Source organism: Microcebus murinus, chromosome 31 (genome assembly GCF_040939455.1).
Source record: "Microcebus murinus isolate Inina chromosome 31, M.murinus_Inina_mat1.0, whole genome shotgun sequence".
Taxonomy (NCBI): Eukaryota; Metazoa; Chordata; class Mammalia; order Primates; family Cheirogaleidae; genus Microcebus; species Microcebus murinus.
This window is the reverse complement of record NC_134134.1, coordinates 3668105-3688753: the sequence shown is the minus strand read 5'-3', so window position 1 is coordinate 3688753 and position 20649 is coordinate 3668105. Positions and strand designations below refer to the sequence as shown.

The window sequence follows — 20649 nt, the reverse complement described above, 5'->3', positions numbered from 1 at the left end:
TTGGGGACCACTGATGCAACATACTTGCGAACACATCCTACATGCCCAGGAAATGTAGCATTAAGGCATGGCTCATGTTGTTTTCGAAATGCAGACTTACTCAGACACCGCCGTTTTCTCTAGCCTCTGTAATCTTTTAGTAGAATGCCATGTTTCAGGCTGGCAATTGGTGGTCTTCACTTTGGACCAAAAGTATTTTTGTCATAAGAGTGTTGGGTGTGATGCTCTCTATGTGCTGTTCTTGCTGTCTATAGCTGAGTGCTTCTCATAGTGGGTCTAGGAGAAGCAACGCCAGCATTCACAGGGGACTTTTTCAGGAAGCCAATTCATGGACCCCTTGGATGAATTCCTTGGCTCTAGGATCACATTACTTAGAGTGGGCTCCAGATTACCAAATGATTTGTAGGCACATTCTAAGAGATTCTCCCTCCAGGCACCATCACCTGTGCCCTCTCCTACAGAGTGTCCATTGGTCTAGGTGGGACCATGGATGTGATTTTAATGAAGTGCCCACATGGTGCTAAGTTGCAGCTAGGGGAAAATACAAGGGCTCTGAGATATATCCACGAGACTTGAATTCACACATTGTTCCAAAGGAAGGCCACAGGCCCTGCTCTGCTTGTATTTTATAAGGACAGGTCTGTGTGGTCCATATATCCACTCCTGTGCAAAAATTGCTGATGACTGTGGGAGGGAAGGGGAGCTGAGAGTAGGAAAGAAAAGACTCAAATTTTGATATTTATGTAGGAGTTTGACGCTCCTTACTCTCTCTTGTAATAAAGGACAAGGCAGTGTCAATTTTTTCTGCACTTCATGGTCTTTTTGCTCTGTGTGCGGAAGTATCAGGGGGAAGGGTTGTGCTGACACCTTTAGATGCATACTCTCAAGATGCAAGGGTGAATTTTCCAGATAATCTTAACACAGAAGGAATTTCAGAGAAGGAAGCAGACAAAGAAATGGCTGGTTCTCAGGTGAATGTGTCCCAGGTCAGTGGCTGTATTCACTTTTCCTCTCGGAATGTCATGTTCAGACTTTGCAAACTTGAATTTTTCTCCTTTGATTTCTGTACCTAATCTGTTCATCTCAACTGCTTTTTTTCCCCTTTTTCTTAAAGATAGTCAAGAATCTCTGAAAAATTCTTTTTGTCTATATACTAGAGCCTTCTTTCCATCCAGGCTTCTTGTAGGCTATCAACAATTGTCACCATACTTTTATAACCTCCAATATTAAAAATATTCCCTTTGTAGCTATTGAAGATCTTGGAAGCAGAATCTTGGATGCCCAAGATTACTATTAGATATGAGTTCAGTCTCTAGGATATCAGTGAAGACGGGTAACATGTACCATTTAGGTTTTATCTACATGCTCCGTCAGTTCTGTGTAAAATAAGATTAATAGAATACACATTAATTGTTCAGAATAACTCAGAACATTCTGAGAAAAAGAATAATTAGAAGAGACTTCCTCTGTAGGATACTAAAGAAAGACTATTTAAATACCTCATTAGAGATTACAGAACAAAATAGATATCAGTAGCTTGAACTTTGCATAAAACTGATGTTCAGGATTAGATTCAGACTATAATTTACTTTTTTCCTTTGGCTAAAAATATCAAAATATCACAGCAGTGGTGGTATGTCTGTGTGCATTGACACCTGATACTAATTTGTTGTATTATAGTTGACATTAATTTTATTCACTTGGCTAACGTGTTTTCTATCATTTTTCTAGTATAGAGTTAATTATTTTTTTTCTTAATTATTAAATACCTTGGGTAGTTTTACCTAATCATGGGCATAAACCATCACATTTTATCTGGAAGCTCCCGTTTTCTTTTTAGATTCCCTTTGCATATAACCTGCTTTGGAAAATAAAGGCTCTCATCTTTCTTTCCTGGTTAGATGAACTGAGATAAAGGCAGGCTCTGCTGCTTTCCAATTGTTTGAAAAATATTCCCTTTTGGCCAGAAGCGTTGATGTCACTGCTGAGCTTGTTAGAAATTCAGCAACTCAACTTCGCCCCAGATATTTGAAATGAAAATCTATTTTAATAGGATTTGTAGTTCATTGTTGTACATATTGAAATCTTTGTAACACTGAAGAAGTATTAATACCATGTAATTGAACATGACTTTTCTATCTGAAAAATATACATGACTTGTGCTGTATGATATAAATATAGTACTCAAAAATATAAATGCCTGTGTTGGTAACTTGAATTTTATACCTTATCTGTCAAAAAACTATAATATCTACATGAGTTTTGTGGACCTTATGTCATTGTCTCTCCCCAGAGTCAGATAACACATTAGAGAATATTTCTGTGTTAAAAATTGTCGTTTTGAATAATTCCAGTTACTCATATGAGTCAGAACCAGTTCTCTTTACTCTGTTATTTCACCAGCAGTGAAATCTCCACATGACCACTTGGTAAATATGTGTTTCATTTTGTTTTGTTTTTCAGGGACTGTTGACATTCAGGGATGTGGCCATAGAATTCTCTCTGGAGGAGTGGGCATGTCTTGACAATGCTCAGCGGAATTTCTATAGGGATGTGATGTTAGAGAACTACAGAAATTTAGTGTTTGTGGGTAAAGATCATCTCAATACATAATTTTTATTCCCCACTAAGAATTTTATATTCTACTTATGCAGAATTTTTCTGGGATTTTCTGCTTTGCATGAGTGAAGTTCAGATGTTTGTTTCCAAGGAAAAATTGAAATCTCTTGGTATAGGAAAGAAAATCTTCAATCTTTTTTATCTTGACATTAATCTTTCTCTTTCTTGAACTGATCAGTATCTTTCACTCTTCGTTAGTGATAATTCCAAAAATTTGGTGGCATAAGATTTTGTTGCTCACTGTTTACAATCCAATTTCCACCACCAATATTTGATTCCACAAGTATTGGGTAATGGAGCTAAGGACCCCCCAAATTTTAAGTACTTTCTAAATATTATAAAGTGTCTGTCAGGCATTAGTGTTTTGGGATTAATTTTGTTTTAGGGTCTTCTGTACTGTTCCCGTTTCTCTACTGAGCACAGTACACCATTGGTAATGGAAGAATCTCAAAAATGTCATGTCACTTTTCTTCAAATAAAACAGGTCTTGTTGCCTCTAAGCCAGACCTGATCACCTGTCTGGAGCAAAGAACAGAGCCCTGGAAAGTGAAGACAAAGGAGACAGTCGCCAAACACCCAGGTAGGTGGCAGTGAATGAAGCAGGTGACGGACAGGAGAGAGGTCCAAAGGTCAAGGAGGAAGCCAGACCTTGAAAAGTGGTTTGCAAAACTCTGCTTCCATGGTTCTGGCAAGCCTGAGTTTCCTTATCTTAATCTTTGATACAGGCTTCCCTGTCCCTTACCGTTAAATTATCTAAGGACTTTATTTCTCTTCAGTGTAGTTAATTTAAGGTTAGAGTGAGAACAAAAGCCCTGCTCATGGTTTATAAGGGACTGCAGGTACTGACTGCTTTCCATTCCATTGCAGACATGGAAATATGTGTGTATATTTAATAAAATCTATGGTAAAGAATTTTTTTTTTTGAGACAGAGTGTCACTCTGTCAACCTGAGTAGAGTGCAATGGCATCTCGGAAGCTCACTGCAGCCTCAAAGTCTTGGATTCTGGATGTATCCTCATTCTCCCCCTCAGTGGGGACTGATCTTGGAGTGAGTCTGGGCAGAGCTGGGTTGGGTCAGCCTGCCCTCAGGCACCACCAATGCCATCAACAGGGGTCAAAGTTCTGTTCTCTGCTTCCTGTAAAAGCTGTCAGGGAGGGGCACTCTGGGCTGATGTCGGCAGGTCTCTCCTACCACTGGGGAGCCCACCAGCAGTCTGAGATGCAAGGGAGGGGAAAGTTAACAGTTCAACCTACCCTTGCCGCTGGTCTTTAGGCTATTCAGGAGGTCTCTGCTTCCAGTTCTCCTCCACAACCTCCTCCCATGGGGTCTCTGGTAGTCTCCGGTACCCCTCCTTCCAACCCTCGCCGGCTGTATACTTGTCTGCTTGCTTCTTCTTATTTGTCAGAGTATGTCTTTTCTGCAGAGACAGTCTGCCTGGCAGTGTTTCTCATCCACCATCTTGCCTGATCCCCAAAATTCTAAATGAAGAACTACCGTTTGATCCAGCAATCCCACAATCTGGAATCTACCCAATGTAAAAACGTCATCTTAAAATAAAGATATCTTGACTTGAATGTTTATGGCCTAAAGATTTACAATTGCAAAGATGGGGAAACAACCTCGGTACTTACTAATACATATATATAAATATATGTATAAATACATATAAAAATTAGTGTATGTATACCATGGAGTACTGCTGAGTCTCAAAAAATCAGTGGTTAAATAACGCTTGTATTATCCTGGATTGTGTTGGAGCCCATTCTTTGAATTAAAGTATCACAAAAATGGAAAAGCAAGCACCACGCATACTCATTATCATATTGTTGCCAATTGATCAACACCTACGTTAACAAATGGAAATAAAATTCAGCAGGTATTGAGCAGTAGGAAGTGGGTGTAGGCATTGGGAAAATTGACACCTAATGGATGTGGTGCACACAATCTATGCATGGGCACAGTTGTAGTCCAATCAGTCAGTGCAAAAGCAATATATGTAATCTAAATGATTTACTCCCATAATATTTCTAAATTAAGAAAAAGAAACAGTTTTGTCAAATGTAAGAAAGTTTTGAAAAACTTCATAACTGTGTATCTCCTTCAGATATAATTTTTATTTTAATTATTGTAAAACCACAAACATGACAACCTGATTTACATTTAATTATTCACATCAGTCTCTTTAAATATATGTCCATCATTATGCAATATATCTCTAGAATATATGTATTGTGTGAAACTAAAATTTAATACACGTGAGAAAACTACCCATTTTCCCCCCTTGCCTAAGTGCTGATAAACTCCATTACATTTTCTGTTTCTCGGGGTGTAACTGGTTTAGAAATATCATACAAGTATAATCATAAAACATCTGATTTATTGTAACTGACATTTCATTAAGCATAATGTCATCAAGGTTTATCTCTACTGTGGACATTATTAGATTATCTGGGTTTTTAAACCTGAGAACTAATCTATTATTTCCAAATTTCTACTTGTATTTGTCCTTTTGTTTAGTAAGGACAGTTTGGGTTGCTTGCATCTACCAGCTTTTGTCAATAATGGTGAAAAAATATATGGGTTTGAAGATACCTCTTTAGTTTACAACATATGCAAGTGTTTATATTTGTGTTTCTCTCTGATTCATTCATGCAAGAGTCTGTCTTTCTGCCAGTGGAAAACTTCATTGACCACTGTAGGATTTTTTTTTAATATGCGGAACTGTGGGTACCTATAGCACTCTTTTTCTTTTTGATGATTGTTCAGATCTTTGCAGTCTCTTGAGATTTCATATTATTTTGGGGATTGCTGTTTCTATTTTTGAAACAAAATAAAATTGAGACTTTGAAAGGAATTGCATTTAACGTGTAGATCACTTTGGACATCTTCACAACATCAGGTCTTCTTCCCTTGAACAAGAACATGTTCAAGAGTGTGTTGTTTATCTTCATATATTTGTGAGTTTTCCTGTGTTTCTTGTGTTATTTATTTACAATTTCATTCAATTCTGGTCAAAATTTAAAGTGTGTGTAAAATTTCAATTTTCTAAAATGGGTTACGACTTGTTTTGTGGCTGAAAAGGTAGTTTTTTAGGAAGAATGATATATGAGCTATCAAGATTGTATATTCTACTATTATTCTATAGAGTGTTCTCTGTGAATCTGTGAGGTGTCATTGCTCTAGAGTGTTTTCTAATCTTCTGTTTTCTTATTAATAATTTGACTGGCTCTATTATTATTGAAAGTGGAATATCAAAGTATCCTATTATTTTGCAGTTCATATCTTCAATTATGTCAATGCTTTTTTTTACATATCTTTGAGAAACTTGATGTGAGGTAAAAATAGATGTCATATATATGTATTATTTTCATAGGTTCTCAGTGAATGACCTCTTTTTATAGTAAATGTCCTTGTTTGTCTCTTGTGGCAGTTTTGACTTGAAGTATATTTTATAAACCATAACATTTTCACTTCAAATGTAATGTGCTGAATATAATTTTGAATTCCACTGCTCTTATATGCTTAAGGTTTTCATGGTATATCTTATGTCCTGCCAGTGTTAGTATATTGTTTTCACCAGGCATGAAGTCAAGTCTCATTAGAGAGATTATAGTTGGGTTATTTAATCCCTTTATTTAACTTTGTCTTCTGACCAGAGATACTAGTACATAAATATTTCCATAATTTACTCAAAGGGAAGGGCTTACAATTACCCTAATGTTAATTATTTTATATACCTATTGTCACTATTTTTTTCTTTCTTTCCTCTCCATTTGTCCTGCATTGTGCCTCACTGATTTTTAATGACATATCTTTTTTCTTTGCTCATCTTCCTTTGTGTATTTCTAAGAACATTTTCCTGATGTTCGCTATGAGAATTTCCTAAAATGTTTTGAAGTCACAACATATGTTAAACTAGTAACTACTTCACTTCAATTGCATACAAAATTTTTAACCTTTACATTTGCCCTCAACTTTACAATGTCGATGCCAGTAATTATGTATTTTCATGTTGTATAAAAATTAACATGCGGCAATGATGGCTTTTATTTTCTCTTTCAAATTTTATAGCATAATTAAATGCTTTTACACCATGATTATAATACTGCAGAATTGTATTTTTGATATGTGAATATCTTTCCTTGAGGGTGAGGTAGTTGTCATGGAAGATAGAAGCCAGCCTTTGGAAACACCATCAAAAAAGAGATCTTTGGACACATGTGTCAATAGTCATATTCTCTTTTCACAGGGAATCCAAAAGATGAGATTTTACTACTAAAGTGATTGCTCTATATCAGAGGGGAGGAAGGGCTTTGGTGGGTAAATGTTACAAGCTTTCCTTCCACTTCCATATGGTTGTTGATGTCATTCTCAACTAGGGTGTTATGAATTCATAGCCGTTATGATTTCTCAAAAAGTCATGTTTGCAAGTATATTTTTAAGGTCATACCTCTATGATGGAAGTGAGATCATGGTATTCTGTTGTGCTTTCTTGCTAATGTGCTTGGTATAGTCATATATATTCAAATTGTGAAGTATATTCACTTGAGTCTAGTTAGTGAAATATTTTGTTATTTTTCTTTCTTTCAGAACTGTCTTCCCATTGCACCCAAGACCTATTGCCAGGGCAGGGCATAAAAGATTCGTCTCAGAAATCAATAATGAGACTATATGGAACCTGTAGCCCTGAAAATGTACACTTAAGAAAAGCCAGGGAGTGTGTGGGTGAGTGTAAGAGGCAGAAAGTATGTTACAATGGTCTTACCCAGTGTTTGTCAAATACCCATAGGAAAAACGTCAAATGTTATAAATGTATAAAAGTCTTTACCAAATCTTCAAATCTCAATATACATAAGATAGAACATACTGGTGAGAAAAGATTCAAATGTAATGAATTTGGCAAGATGATAAACCACAGCTCAGAACCTTCTGGACATAGGAAAATTCATACCGGAGAGAAACCTTACAAGTGTGAAGAATGTGGAAAAGACTTTAAGCATTCCTCCAAACTTACTATACATAAGAGAATTCAAACTGGAGAGAAACCCTACCAATGTGAAGAATGTGGGAAGGCCTTTACCCAGCTTGATGTAGTCACTCGACATAAAAAAATTCATAGAGGAGAGAAACCATACAAATGTGAGGAATGTGGCAAAGCCTTTATCTGGCTAAGTGACCTCACTGGACATAAAAGAATTCATACAGGAGAGAAACCATACAGATGTGAGGAATGTGGGAAAGCCTATACCTGGCTCTACAGCCTCACTCGACATAAAAGAATTCACACTGGAGAGAAACCATACAAATGTGAGGAATGTGGCAAAGCCATTATCTGGCTAAGTGACCTCACTGTGCATAAAATAATTCATACTGGAGAGAAACCATACAAATGTGAGGAATGTGGCAAAGCCTTTATCTGGCTTAAAGACCTCACTGGACATAAAAGAATTCACACTGGAGAGAAACCATACAAATGTGAGGAATGTGGGAAAGCCTTTACCTGGTGCACACAGCTTAATCAACATAAAATAATTCATAGCGGAGAGAAACCTTACAAATGTGAAGAATGTGGCAAAGCCTTTACCAGGTGTGCATACCTTACTCAACATAAAAGAATTCATACAGGAGAGAAACCCTACAAATGTGAGGAATGTGGCAAAGCCTTTACCTGGTGCACACTCCTTACTCTACATAAAAGAATTCACACAGGAGAGAAACCATACAAATGTGAGGAATGTGGCAAAGCCTTTATCTGGCTAAGTGACCTCACTGGACATAAAAGAATCCATACAGGAGGGAAACCATACAGATGTGAGGAATGTGGGAAAGCCTATACCTGGCTCTACAGCCTCACTCGACATAAAAGAATTCACACTGGAGAGAAACCATACAAATGTGAGGAATGTGGCAAAGCCTTTATCTGGCTAAGTGACCTCACTGTGCATAAAAGAATTCATACTGGAGAGAAACCATACAAATGTGAGGAATGTGGGAAAGCCTTTACCTGGTACACACACTTTACTCAACATAAAAGAATTCATACTGGAGAGAAACCATACAAATGTGAGGAATGTGGCAAAGCCTTTATCTGGCTTAAAGACCTCACTGGACATAAAAGAATTCACACTGGAGAGAAACCATACAAATGTGAAGAATGTGGGAAAGCCTTTACCTGGTGCACACAGCTTAATCAACATAAAATAATTCATAGCGGAGAGAAACCTTACAAATGTGAAGAATGTGGCAAAGCCTTTTCCAGGTGTGCATACCTTACTCAACATAAAAGAATTCATACAGGAGAGAAACCCTACAAATGTGAGGAATGTGGCAAAGCCTTTACCTGGTGCACACACCTTACTCTACATAAAAGAATTCACACAGGAGAGAAACCCTACAAATGTGAGGAATGTGGCAAAGCCTTTATCCAGTGCTGGACTCTTACTCAACATAAAAGAATTCACACCAGAGAGAAACCCTACAAATGTGAGGAATGTGGCAAACTCTTTACACAGTTCTCAACCCTTACTCAACATAAAAGAATTCATACTAGAGGGAAACCCTAAACATGTGTAGAATGTGGCAAAGCCTTTATTTGCCTCAGAGACCTCACTCTACATAAATGAATCCATACAGGAGAGAAACCATACAAATGTGAGGAATGTGGCAAAGCATTTTCCCAGTGCTCACCCCTTAATCTACATAAAAGAATTCATATCAGAGAAAAATTCTACAAATATGAAAATTGTGGCAAAGTCTTTAATAACTGCTCACATCTTATTCCACATCAAAGAAATCATACTAGATAAAAACGAGATAAATATAATGAGTATGTAAGTGCTTTACCAAAGTATTAGCCTTAAAATGCACAACAGTACTTATACTTAAAGTAAAAAAAATAATAATGTAGACTGCTGACAATACCTTTAGTTATAACAGAGATCTTACTGGACATGGGAGAACTTACACTGAAAGAAATGCTCCAATATCTTCTCAAATATTGCTCAACATCACCAAAATTTTAAGAGATAGAAACCCTACAAATATAATGAATGTGAAAAAATATTTATGCAAAAGATATACCTTTAAGAAAAACAAACAATTGCTACTTAAAACTACCTTAATACATTTCAGAATGCAATTACTGAAGAATCAAGTCAAAACATATATCAGAGGACTCACAGTGCAATACACTAATGCACTAACACGTTCACACATTTTTTAAAACCAGATTGTTGATTATAGAGAACAACCCAGTTAAAATAGTTGATTTATTTGTATGTCAGCTTTAACAAAGACAGAGATTTTGTGAGAGTTATAATTACATGTAAAATATACTTTGTGGTCAGGATTTGGTGAAAATGTAATAAAGTATATATTTTTTTGCTATTTTTCACAAGCAAATACTGATATTATTCAACTTTAAATACAATTGATGGTATGCTTTCATTCTTAGCATGTATGTGAATGTGTGTGGTTAATGATAGCTGCATCACATTTGTTAGAAGTCTTTCTGTATTAAGTAGGCATTATTCATATACTTTTCCATGGGAAATTAAAAACACTGAGATGTAAGATTTATGAAATGAATAGGTACTATGGAGTTATCTTATAAAAACCAGTATTTCAAGTGATGTATGATGTAGGTATATAGAGTAATATTCTCATTATGATCAGAATGAAAAAATGACAATATTAGAAATAACTTGTTTTACTATTGCACATTATGATAATAAAATAGAATGTAATTTGGAATATTTTTAGATTACATGTAAACTTAATTTGTTTCATTAAATTAAAAATGTTTTTACTGTTTCCAATATGTTGTTGATTGAATAAAGTGCTATTTTGCCAACAACATTAACCTATCCTATGTTACTCAAAGTTGGAGGAAATCGATTGTAAAAATGTACTGTTGGGCTACACAATACAAAGACATCATTTTTGATCCTTTTATCAGTTGCTCTACTTTGAAGAATACTGTTCTCAAAGCTTTTTTTTCATTATGTTTATAATTACATTGTTACTGTAATGCTTATAGTAAATATTTTGCACTTATCAAAAAGCCATACATCTCTGAACACAGAATGAGTAGTTGTTACATTCTATCCTACATTTTTCTTTCTACATGCAACCTTCCTGGCCAGTGAAACAAAAATAAGCATGTTTTTTATTTATATTGAATCAGATATACAAATACATCACGGTTAAGATGAACTATAGTTGTAGTATATTTACAGAGTAAGTAATTATGTTTGTGTGAATGTGGATATATGACTATTTTGAACAGAAAAGAATAATATTAGAAAAAATGGGTAATTTCAAAAGTGTTGAGAATTTACTAGCAAACTAGAAACTTCAAAGATTCTGAAAGGAAATATTTTGTTCGCTTTATGTTGAATTAATTGTTTAAAACCCTAAAGCTTCTGAATCGAAACCTGCCCATGCCAGTGCTCTGTTCTTATATCCTTATTACTCATGCTAGGTCTATTATGTTATTTTATTATTTCAAAGTTCATTAAATATAGCTTGTATGACCTGATCTGCAATTGCAACAAGGATTGTTATAAAACTTAATGGTGCTCATAAAATTACCTGAAGGTATGAGTAATTCCGCAGTGTAGTAATTTCATTTTACTTATTACATTCTATATTTTCATTCTAATTTAGGAAGCATTTTGAAAGCACCTTTTTGATTACTGTTTCTTTTACTTTTCTTGATCGAACCAATTGATTTATTGACATTATCAGGCTACTTTGTTCAGGCAAACACTAAGAAGGATTTATAAATTATGGAGTTGATTTTATATTTAAATAGAATAAATAAGGACAGAACAGTGTTAGATATGTAACAGATGCTTCATAAATAGCAGTCAATATTTCTGTGGGAGTGAGCTTGTGGCTCCAGAGAAGAGATTGAAAATGTCCAGGGTAAAAAAATCACTGATTATGCATGTGGAGTGAAGGGACCTACAGAACAACCAACTCTTGGAATTTATAAGTGGAAGTTCTGCTGCTTTCATTTCATAATTATTTCTAATTTTAGGCCATTTTTGTCTTCATTCCCTTCTACAACTGTATCTAAGCCATTCTTGTTTCTGCCTGTGCTTGGGCTACAATATTCTCACTGTTGTACTCACCCCCAGCTAGTTCACACAGTACTTTAAAAGTTTTGATGAGAAGTGTAGAGTTTTTTTTTAATTTGGAGGAAAAAAATTAACTAGAGAGCTTGAGACCATTTATAGGCTATACATACAGCATTCTGATTATTTAAGATTAGAGAGATTCAGTGTCCTAAGGTTAAATTTAGAGCCTTAAAGTACAAAGAAAGAAAATCAATTTTTAGTGCCAGAGGATTAAATCCAGAATGCAGTGTTGTTTGCTTTGTAAAAGCAAAATGTTATTACATCCTAACATATAATATCATAAATATGAAAATAATTACAATAAGTAAAGCATTAATTAGTGTATGATGCATATCGTAAATACTATATATAGAAAAATGAGAATTTGGCATTCTCTTAATAGAGAGTTTAGGTAAATAAATAAGTTTGAATATAATTTTCTGTGAATTACTTATAGTACAACATAGGCATCCATCTAGAATCTACTTATGCTTATGTATTTTCATTGTTGGAATATAATAGAATGATTTCTGTGTATTGAAAATAATTGGAATAATCTTTATCTGATATTTGAATCTTAGATAATTTATTTTACATGACTCTATCTTCTTTCATTTTAATGAGTGCAGTGTGCAACACACAGTTTTCATTTTTAGTCATCTAACTGTGGCCAACAGTTTGGTCACTGACTCTCGGAATCTCAGGGATTATGGCAGTCTTTGATTGAAAATTTCATCAGTGATTTGGGATGCAATCCAATTTCTGTTTTCTGTTCTCACAGTGGCCAGAGGTAGGACAGTCAGCACCACATACCTCTTTAGTGTCTTCTATACCATAATAATCAGCACGAGGAAGTTACAGGCATCTTTATCTTCAAATAAAATCGTCTAAGCCCCTTTCGTGTTCTGTGCTGGATTATGAATCTGTTGGTAATTATCAGAGTTTCCTTGCTTATGATTGACAAATGGAATGACAAAAACAGCACTAAAATGTTATATTTTTGATACAGTTCAGCTAAGCTCATGACAAAGATCCAGGCTCAGTATTTGGAACAGTGCTATACTTCAAAGATTTTACTGATTTGTTCTTGTAATTGACAGATAACATTATTTGTATTTATCATGTAAAATGTGATGTTTTGAAGTACATACACACACAAACACTGTCTAATGCTTAGTCTAGCTAATTAGCAGATGCTTTACTTCCCATATTTATCATGTTTGTGGTGAAGAACACTTATCATTGACTCTCTCAGCATATTTTAAAAATACATCATCATTAAGTATAGTAAGCATGCTGTATACAGTATATCTCTTGAATTTTTTCTTTCTACCCAGCAGAAATAATGTATCCTTTAAAAGACATCCCCCCCCCCGATTGTACACTTTCCTAAAACCACAGTGCTGTGGCCTATTTACAGGATGGAGGATGAACACAGAACACAGAAGAAAACACAGAGACACATACAAAGATGGTTGACTTGAGTGTTAATACACTGGGTAAGTTATATTTTTATACTCTAAAAAATTGAAGTTACTTCCTTGTACATTACCACCCAGGCATTGCAGCAATGGCCATAAATTCTGGAACACATAGCCTTAAGGACACAGATGTCCCCTACTCAAGGTTTCCAGGTGGTTGCTTTAGGCACCAGGCATAGATCATGCAGCAAGATTAGCAAGGATGGGCAAGGCAGCCACAGGGAGCATTTCTCGCCCCCAGTTTCTCTTAGGCTGGTCCCCTGCAGCTGTGCCTGGCTTAGGTCACCCCTCCCTTGAGGGGTCTTATCCATCATTGAGTAGCCATCCATTTTTAAGGGGCTTAAGCAGCCTTCAGAGGAACAATGTATTTATCATGTGGCCTCCAGACCCCCACTGCCTTGGGGCTGGGCAGCTCTTGCTTACTTGCAGCTCAGGTCCTTTGTTATGCCTCTAGGCAACACCTTGTTTATCACAGAGACCCTGTCCGGAACACATTACTTTCAAACACTCTGAGTAGAGCCCGTACATTACTCACTAAATTTAATTCTTAAACTAGGAATATATAATGTCAGTCCCCTACATCTCCCCCGATTTTATTTAATTTTGAAGGTGAACACACTGGAACACGGCCATGACATTTTATTTTTGCTGTTGCTGAGTTGCTTGCCTTTTTTGCCAGCACCTGTAGATTAAGAGCAAAAAACATAATACAAGGAGGAGAACACCCAAATTATTCCCAACACTACTGAGCATTGTTTTTAATGAAGCCAAAGGATAGGCCTGTGACAATTGACTGGCCAGGCCAGAAAAGAACTCCTCATTATTAAAATCTGGCAGATTGTCCTGAAAAGCAGAGGTGATTTCCTGTACTAATTTTTGGAGGTCACCAGTTAGGTTTTGGCCTCCATTTAACAATTTTCATAATAACATCCAATGTTGACTACTATTGAAAGGAATAGGAGTGACACAAAAACGGGAAGAATTCCAATCACAATGGAAAAAAATATTGAGTTGTCAAAACCTGAATTTGGTCTCCCAGCCACTGAACTGTATTCTGCATCTGAATAATTTTACCTTCCAGGTGAGTATCAATTTCTTGCTGATATTTCCATAATTTATGTGAAACATCATGCCACTTAGGAACAAAATCAGCTGTTTGCACAGAAAGGTGTAATGCAACCCCAGCAATAGCAACTGAGGAAGCAACAGCTATTAAGCCAACTACTGCCATGATTGTCAGACCAATGACTCTTTTTATTCTACAAGCCAGAGGAGTTATTTTATTTAAAAGAGTGGTGACCAGGACTGAATCGCCCCAAGGTCGAGATAGGTTGACAGGCAACCATATCTCCTTACGAGCCTTGAGAAAATACAGACTATGTAAGGATTTGTTAAAAGTAGCCCATGAAGTGAAGTTTATACAAGTAAATAGGGCACAATTACCAGGAAAGTCAGCTTTCCTGCAGACTGATTCCAATAAACAGTTCCCATGAGTAAAAGATAAGGATAAGGAACGCATGCCAGTAAAGTTTTAGAATGGCGATGGTGGAGGTGTCTGACAAATGATAATGTCTTAGGAGCCTCCAGGAGAGTTCTCAGAAAATCAGCAATATGACATGTTTAACTTTCCACTGAAAATCCAAATCTAAAACAATGAAACATAGACATGGAAATGGTGGGATTTACCATATGTAGAGAGACATATTCATATGCATTTAACTATAAAGCCAGATATTTTGGGGAACAGATAATAGACACAAAGAAATGATCCTCTCTTGAAAGTTGATATGTAAATTGGTCATTTTCTTCCTTTATTTTCATTTCTGTGTCTGTACTCCAATATAAAATATTTGGAATGTGGCTTATTTGTGTATTACATCAAATACCCATTTTTTATTCCTGTGCAATCATCTTATTTGGTCATTGTTATTTATTTTGCTATGTTTTTGTTTTAATTCACAAATAATTGTATATGAATATGTTAGACACAGTGTGATGATTTTATCTAGGCATACTTTGGGAAAGATATGATAAAACTAATTGACATTTCTCAAAACAGAGAAATCAATGTTCAACAGATATATGTGAAAATGCTCAACCTATCTAATCATCATGGAAATGAAAGTTAAAGCCACAATGAGCTATTAACTCACACGTGTGAGAATGCCTGTTCTCAATAGAATGAATGCTAAGTGATCGTGAGGATGTGGAGAAAAGAAACACTTGCATATTGTTGCTGTGAATATAAATTAGGACAGACAAATTTATTTGTATTTCAATAAATTTGGGGGGGCTCCAGTCGTGTTTCTCTCTTTGATAAATGTATGAATTATATAGTGTTAAATTGAGGACATTTAGTGCATTATTAATTCAATGAATATAGTTTTCACGCTGTAGATGAGATTTGGTCCCTTAATCCCAATCACCCTCCTCCCTTCTGAGTCTTAAAAATGTATTTTCTCAATACAGCCTTTGTAGAAAATAGTATGGTGATTCCTCAACAATGAAAATTGAATTACCATATGATCCATCACTCCCGTTTCTAGATGCATATTCAATTGAAACAAAACCAGCATGTAGAATATATATCTTTCCTTCCATATTCATTACAACATTATTCATTCTAGCCCAGGTATAGAAGCAGTTTAAGTGTCCACCAGTACATGAGTGGATAAAGAAAATGAGCTGCATTTACACAATGAGCTGTCAAACAGAATGAAATTCTGTCATTTGTGACACCTGTTTTGAACTGGAGGACATGATGCTAAGTAAAGGAAGCCAGGCACAGAAAAACAAATACAGTATGATATCACTTATCTGTGGAATCTAAAGAAAGCTGATTTCATAGTGGGAAGTGTGGTTACCACAAAGAGTGGGATGAGGAAAGAGAAAATCAAAGGGTACAAAGTGTCAGTTTGTTCATTTTTTAAAATTCATAGACCTCTAAATAGAAGAACCCTGGTATTCTTACCTAAATATATCTATTGAATTGTAATAATCTTCTAATGCTGCCATTATGGACAATATAATAATTTATATTTTTAATGTATAATTTATCCTAAATTTGAAATTTCCCCTAAAGTCACCCTAACTCTAACTTCCTGGCATGAGATAACTAAATCAAAACTTATTGATATATTTTTAAGTTTTAAATAATCTTGACATTTTTGCTTAATTTAGTTTGCAATCATTACTTGATTGACCTTTATATTTGCTTTGCGACTCAATATTTGGTATTTTTACAAAGTTAAGGAAAGATGTATGGTTTTTATTTTTATATTTTTTATTTCAAAAAAATATGAGAGTACAAACACTTTAGTCACATTTTATATATTTTTCTCTACCTAGCAAGGGTTAGAGGTATGCCCTTACCCTCCATGATGATCAAGGCTTCCCTTAGATGTGGGTCTACCTGCAAACCCGTAAATCCCTCTTTGAACAGCACCACCATTTGTGCACCATAATTTTAATCTGTCAGTACCAATTAGATGGCGAGTACATGTGGAGCCCTTTCTTCTGATCTTGTGTCACTGCACTTTGCATAATGGGCTCACTCAATCCAGGAAACCATAAGCAGTGCTAGCTCACTGTCATTACTTAAAATTGAATAATATTTCATTGTAAACACATACCAAATATTAATAATCCACTCAAGAATTGAGGAGCTCTTGGATGGTTTTATCAATTTTTCACTTTAAAATTCTAACATGCTCATTAATTTTATTTCACCAGCATTTGTATCTTCGGAGGTGTAGGTTCTTATCAAATAATCAACAGGTGTCCTGGGAATTTCATCAAGGTGTAGGAGCTCCCTCTATGAAAGCCCATGAAGGAGGGTGAACTGCAATGCAGATTAAAGCTAATGATGTATTAATCCCTTAGGATCACCTAGATCACTTTGTAAATCTTATTATGCCTTGGCTACGAAAATGCTAGATTGATAAAGCATTCCCTCCTTCCTCAGGTATACAAGTGGCTCAGGGTTTAATTAAGGATGGAGCAGCACCAAAATGGAATGGCAGCCTTATCCATCTCCCCAGGTGGAGCAATTGCTGGAAACAGCACCAAAACAGGGCACCATTGTCCTGAGAAGAGCCAGAGATCCTAACTATCTGCCTAAGATTGTAAATCCTTTTGAAAGATTTTTAAATATGCTTTTTTTTAAAGAAATGCTTTATCTGAAACTGAGAAACATCTCTTTGAAATGAAATATCAAGGAAGATAGTTACCTATCCCACAATTTCCATAAGAAGATGGCATGCTAACTTCAGTGAGCACCTACCTTTAATTTGCAAAATTATCTCCTCCTGCATTGACTTGAGACACTTGTTTTTTATTTGAATGTAATCAATTACCAAAAACATAGAGTCTCACTAATTACCAAGTAAGTTTATGGTGCACTCTTTATGACAAATAGGGCTGTCTAGTCTTCGTTCTTCTTTCCTCAAAGCTAATTATTATTTATCTAGATTACATGTATGTAAAAGTTAGGATTTGCTTAGTTATGTACAGTAATGACTTTATGTGTGCCTTTGGAATCTCTCAGTGGATTGGCACTCTGCACATCACATTCTGCTTTAATTGAGTAATAAAAGGGTTTTCTTTTAATTCTCTTTTAACTTTGTGGAGAGGTTTTCTGAGTTGGAGACTCTTTACTTTTAATATTTCCTGAACACTTTCCAGAATTAAAAATGCAACATAAACATAAAATGTGCCCACCACTTCTACATTTGAAGGGCTTTGAACACTAGATTCCTTTTTGAGCTTCCAGTCTGTAACCTGCAAGTCTGTAGCACAGAGCTTCACTGTCCCTGCATCTACACACAGTAAGTTCTCTAGGTCTCTTTGGTGTCTACTGTCCCTCCAGAGCATACTTAGACCAAATTCCTGTGAATACACTCTCAAAGGATAATAATCAGTAGTTCTATCATTTCTCTAAACGCATCTCACTTCTTTAGATCTGAAACGAATTCAGAAACTATGGGGATCAGACACAAATGGGAACAAGATAATGCAGACTTGGTTGAACACGTGAACTCCTTTTCTGCCTTCTCTTCTTGCCTAAATGCCAGGAAATGTGCAGTGAGTCCTACTGAATTCAAGCCTCCCTAGAAACCTAAAGCTGCAGCTCTGAATTCTGAATGCAAAGTCTGAGGTTCCTCAGGATGCATTAGAGCAGGTTCCAAAGAGGAATTTCTCTTCCTGCTTTCCTTCCCTCTCTGTAAATGCAAAAAATAAAAAAAGGTCAATCCAAATTATACCTGGCCTCAACCTGGAATTCAGAAGACAGGGACATACTTTGAATTGAGTATGTATTAAAAACTCAGGGGAGATATGTAGTGCAGTGTAAGAGATCAACATGGACTTGTAAGTTGACTTTGAAAGGATCTTATTGGGGTGAGTGTAAACAATTTCTAGATCCTCTCTAGTGTTGTATTATACTAGCATGAGAAGAATAGAAAGGCTGGCACTACATCTAAATTTTCTGTAAATTATTGGACACATACTACTCAACTTTTCTGGTATAATAAGGATTAAATCACACAATGTAAAGGCTTCCTCACAGTGCAACAAACCATACTTGTGAGCACATAACACATGCTCAGTAGATAATGCATTATGCTGGTCTTCACTTTGGAAATTAAGTATTCATTGTGATGAGTGTTGGGCAAAAGGCAGTATGTATGCTGTGCTTGCTGTCTCTACCTGAGTGCTACTAAGAATGGATCTAGGTTGACCAACAGCAGCACTAAAAGGGGACCTGACAAAGAACCCAATTAATGTACCCCTTCCAAACCAGCCGACCACATATCTTAGAGTGAGGCCCACAGTACCACATGATTGACATTCACATTTATGTTTCAGAGACAATTTTAAGGTAATTACCTCTCAGCCCAGGCTTTCAATTAGGATAACCTGGCTAGATTGAAGACACACCATCACCTGCCTGTTGGGCTGGATGGGAACATCCATGTGGTTTTAATTGTGCCCCAAATAATTCTAATTTGATAGCAGGGTCAATCATTAGGACTCATGCATACATTCATGAGAATTGAGTTTAGCCTTTGTTCGAGATAGAAGTCACAGTTTCTGCTCTATTGAGTTTGGTAGAGACAAATCAGTGTGGTCCATATTCCTACTCCTGTTGCAAAAACTCCTGGCACCTGTATCAGGGGGAGGTAACAGGAAGAAAAGACAGGAGAACCTCCCATTTTGGTCTCCATGAATGAGCTGATCATAGCTGACTCTTTCCTGTGAACAAGAAAAATTGAGTGTAGCCTTTCTGTGTTTTATGTTCCTCCTGCTTGTCAGTGTTGTGGAAACAAGGGAAGAAATTGTGCTGACTCCTTTCTGGGCAGTCTCAAGATTTAATTCTAATTGTTCTACACAATATCACCTGAAAATAAATTTCAGAGTAGGAGAAGAGGAGGAAGAAATGGCTGGTTTTCAGGTAAGTGTGTCCCAGATTAGGGGTTGTGTCAACTGTTTGTCCTAGAAAGTAATGTAGAACTTCAATTTTTTGAACTTGTAAACCTTTACTTCTTTACTTCTGATGTATATGGCTAATATGTTTTGCAACAACATTTTTTTTTATTTCTTCTTATGATAGTCAAGGAACTCTGGAAAGTCCATCCTCCGTATCTAACAGAGCCTGCTCTACATTCTCTCCCATAAGCTTCTTAATACAGTAGCCAATTTGTATAAGAAACGTATGACATGATTGAAAATGTAACCATTGTGACAGATCAAGATAGAATAGTGTGGATGTCTGAGATTCCTGTTGGATATAGTCTTTGAATTTGAGTGAAGAGGGGGAACATGTGTTCTCAAAGTTTTATCTGGCTGCTTGATCAGCTCTATGTAAAATATTATTAGGAGAATTCAGGAAGAGGATAGCATTGATTGCCTAGGATAATCAGAAAATCATGGAAAAAACAGAAAATAGAAGACTTGCTCTGTATGATGCTAAAGTATTTACATACATTATTAAAGATAACAACAAATGGGAAGAATCTGTATCTGAAATTTGCATAAAATTGATGATTCCTCATGATTATATATTGTTAGCACTACCATGCCAGCAGTGATTTTGTTTCCTCCTCTTTTCAATGGTACCTAACACCAATTTGTCCTGTTAAAATTATGTTAATTTCATTCACTTGCTTAAGATACTCTCGGACAGATTCCTCCAATATGAACTTAATTGTTTTTTTCTTTATCATTAAGTGTCCCGCGGAGATTTACTGACTGTTGTGAATGAACCATCACATTTAATCTGGCAGCTCCCCTTTCTTCTTATAGCTTGCTTTAAAAAATGAGGGGTGTCATCTGTTTCTGTTCAGATGAACTACGATAAATTCAAAGTCTACCATTTACTGCATCCTTACAAAATACTTCCCTTAGGCCAGAAGCATTGATATCAGCA

The 20649-nt window shown here is 35.9% G+C and overlaps 2 protein-coding genes across 2 annotated transcripts in view; one reads left to right on the top strand and one right to left on the bottom strand.

Annotated features, from left to right (window-relative positions):
• Positions 1 to 10502, top strand: part of LOC142865668 (uncharacterized) — a 284849-nt gene extending 274347 nt beyond the window's left edge. Inside the window, 1 exon segment of the mRNA XM_075998850.1 lies at positions 7946 to 10502. Coding sequence (XP_075854965.1) covers positions 7946 to 9183 — 1238 coding nt within the window. The 3' untranslated portion in view covers positions 9184 to 10502.
• Positions 1 to 20649, bottom strand: part of LOC109729190 (KRAB domain-containing protein 5-like) — a 445983-nt gene that overhangs the window by 321594 nt on the left and 103740 nt on the right. The window lies entirely within an intron of this gene.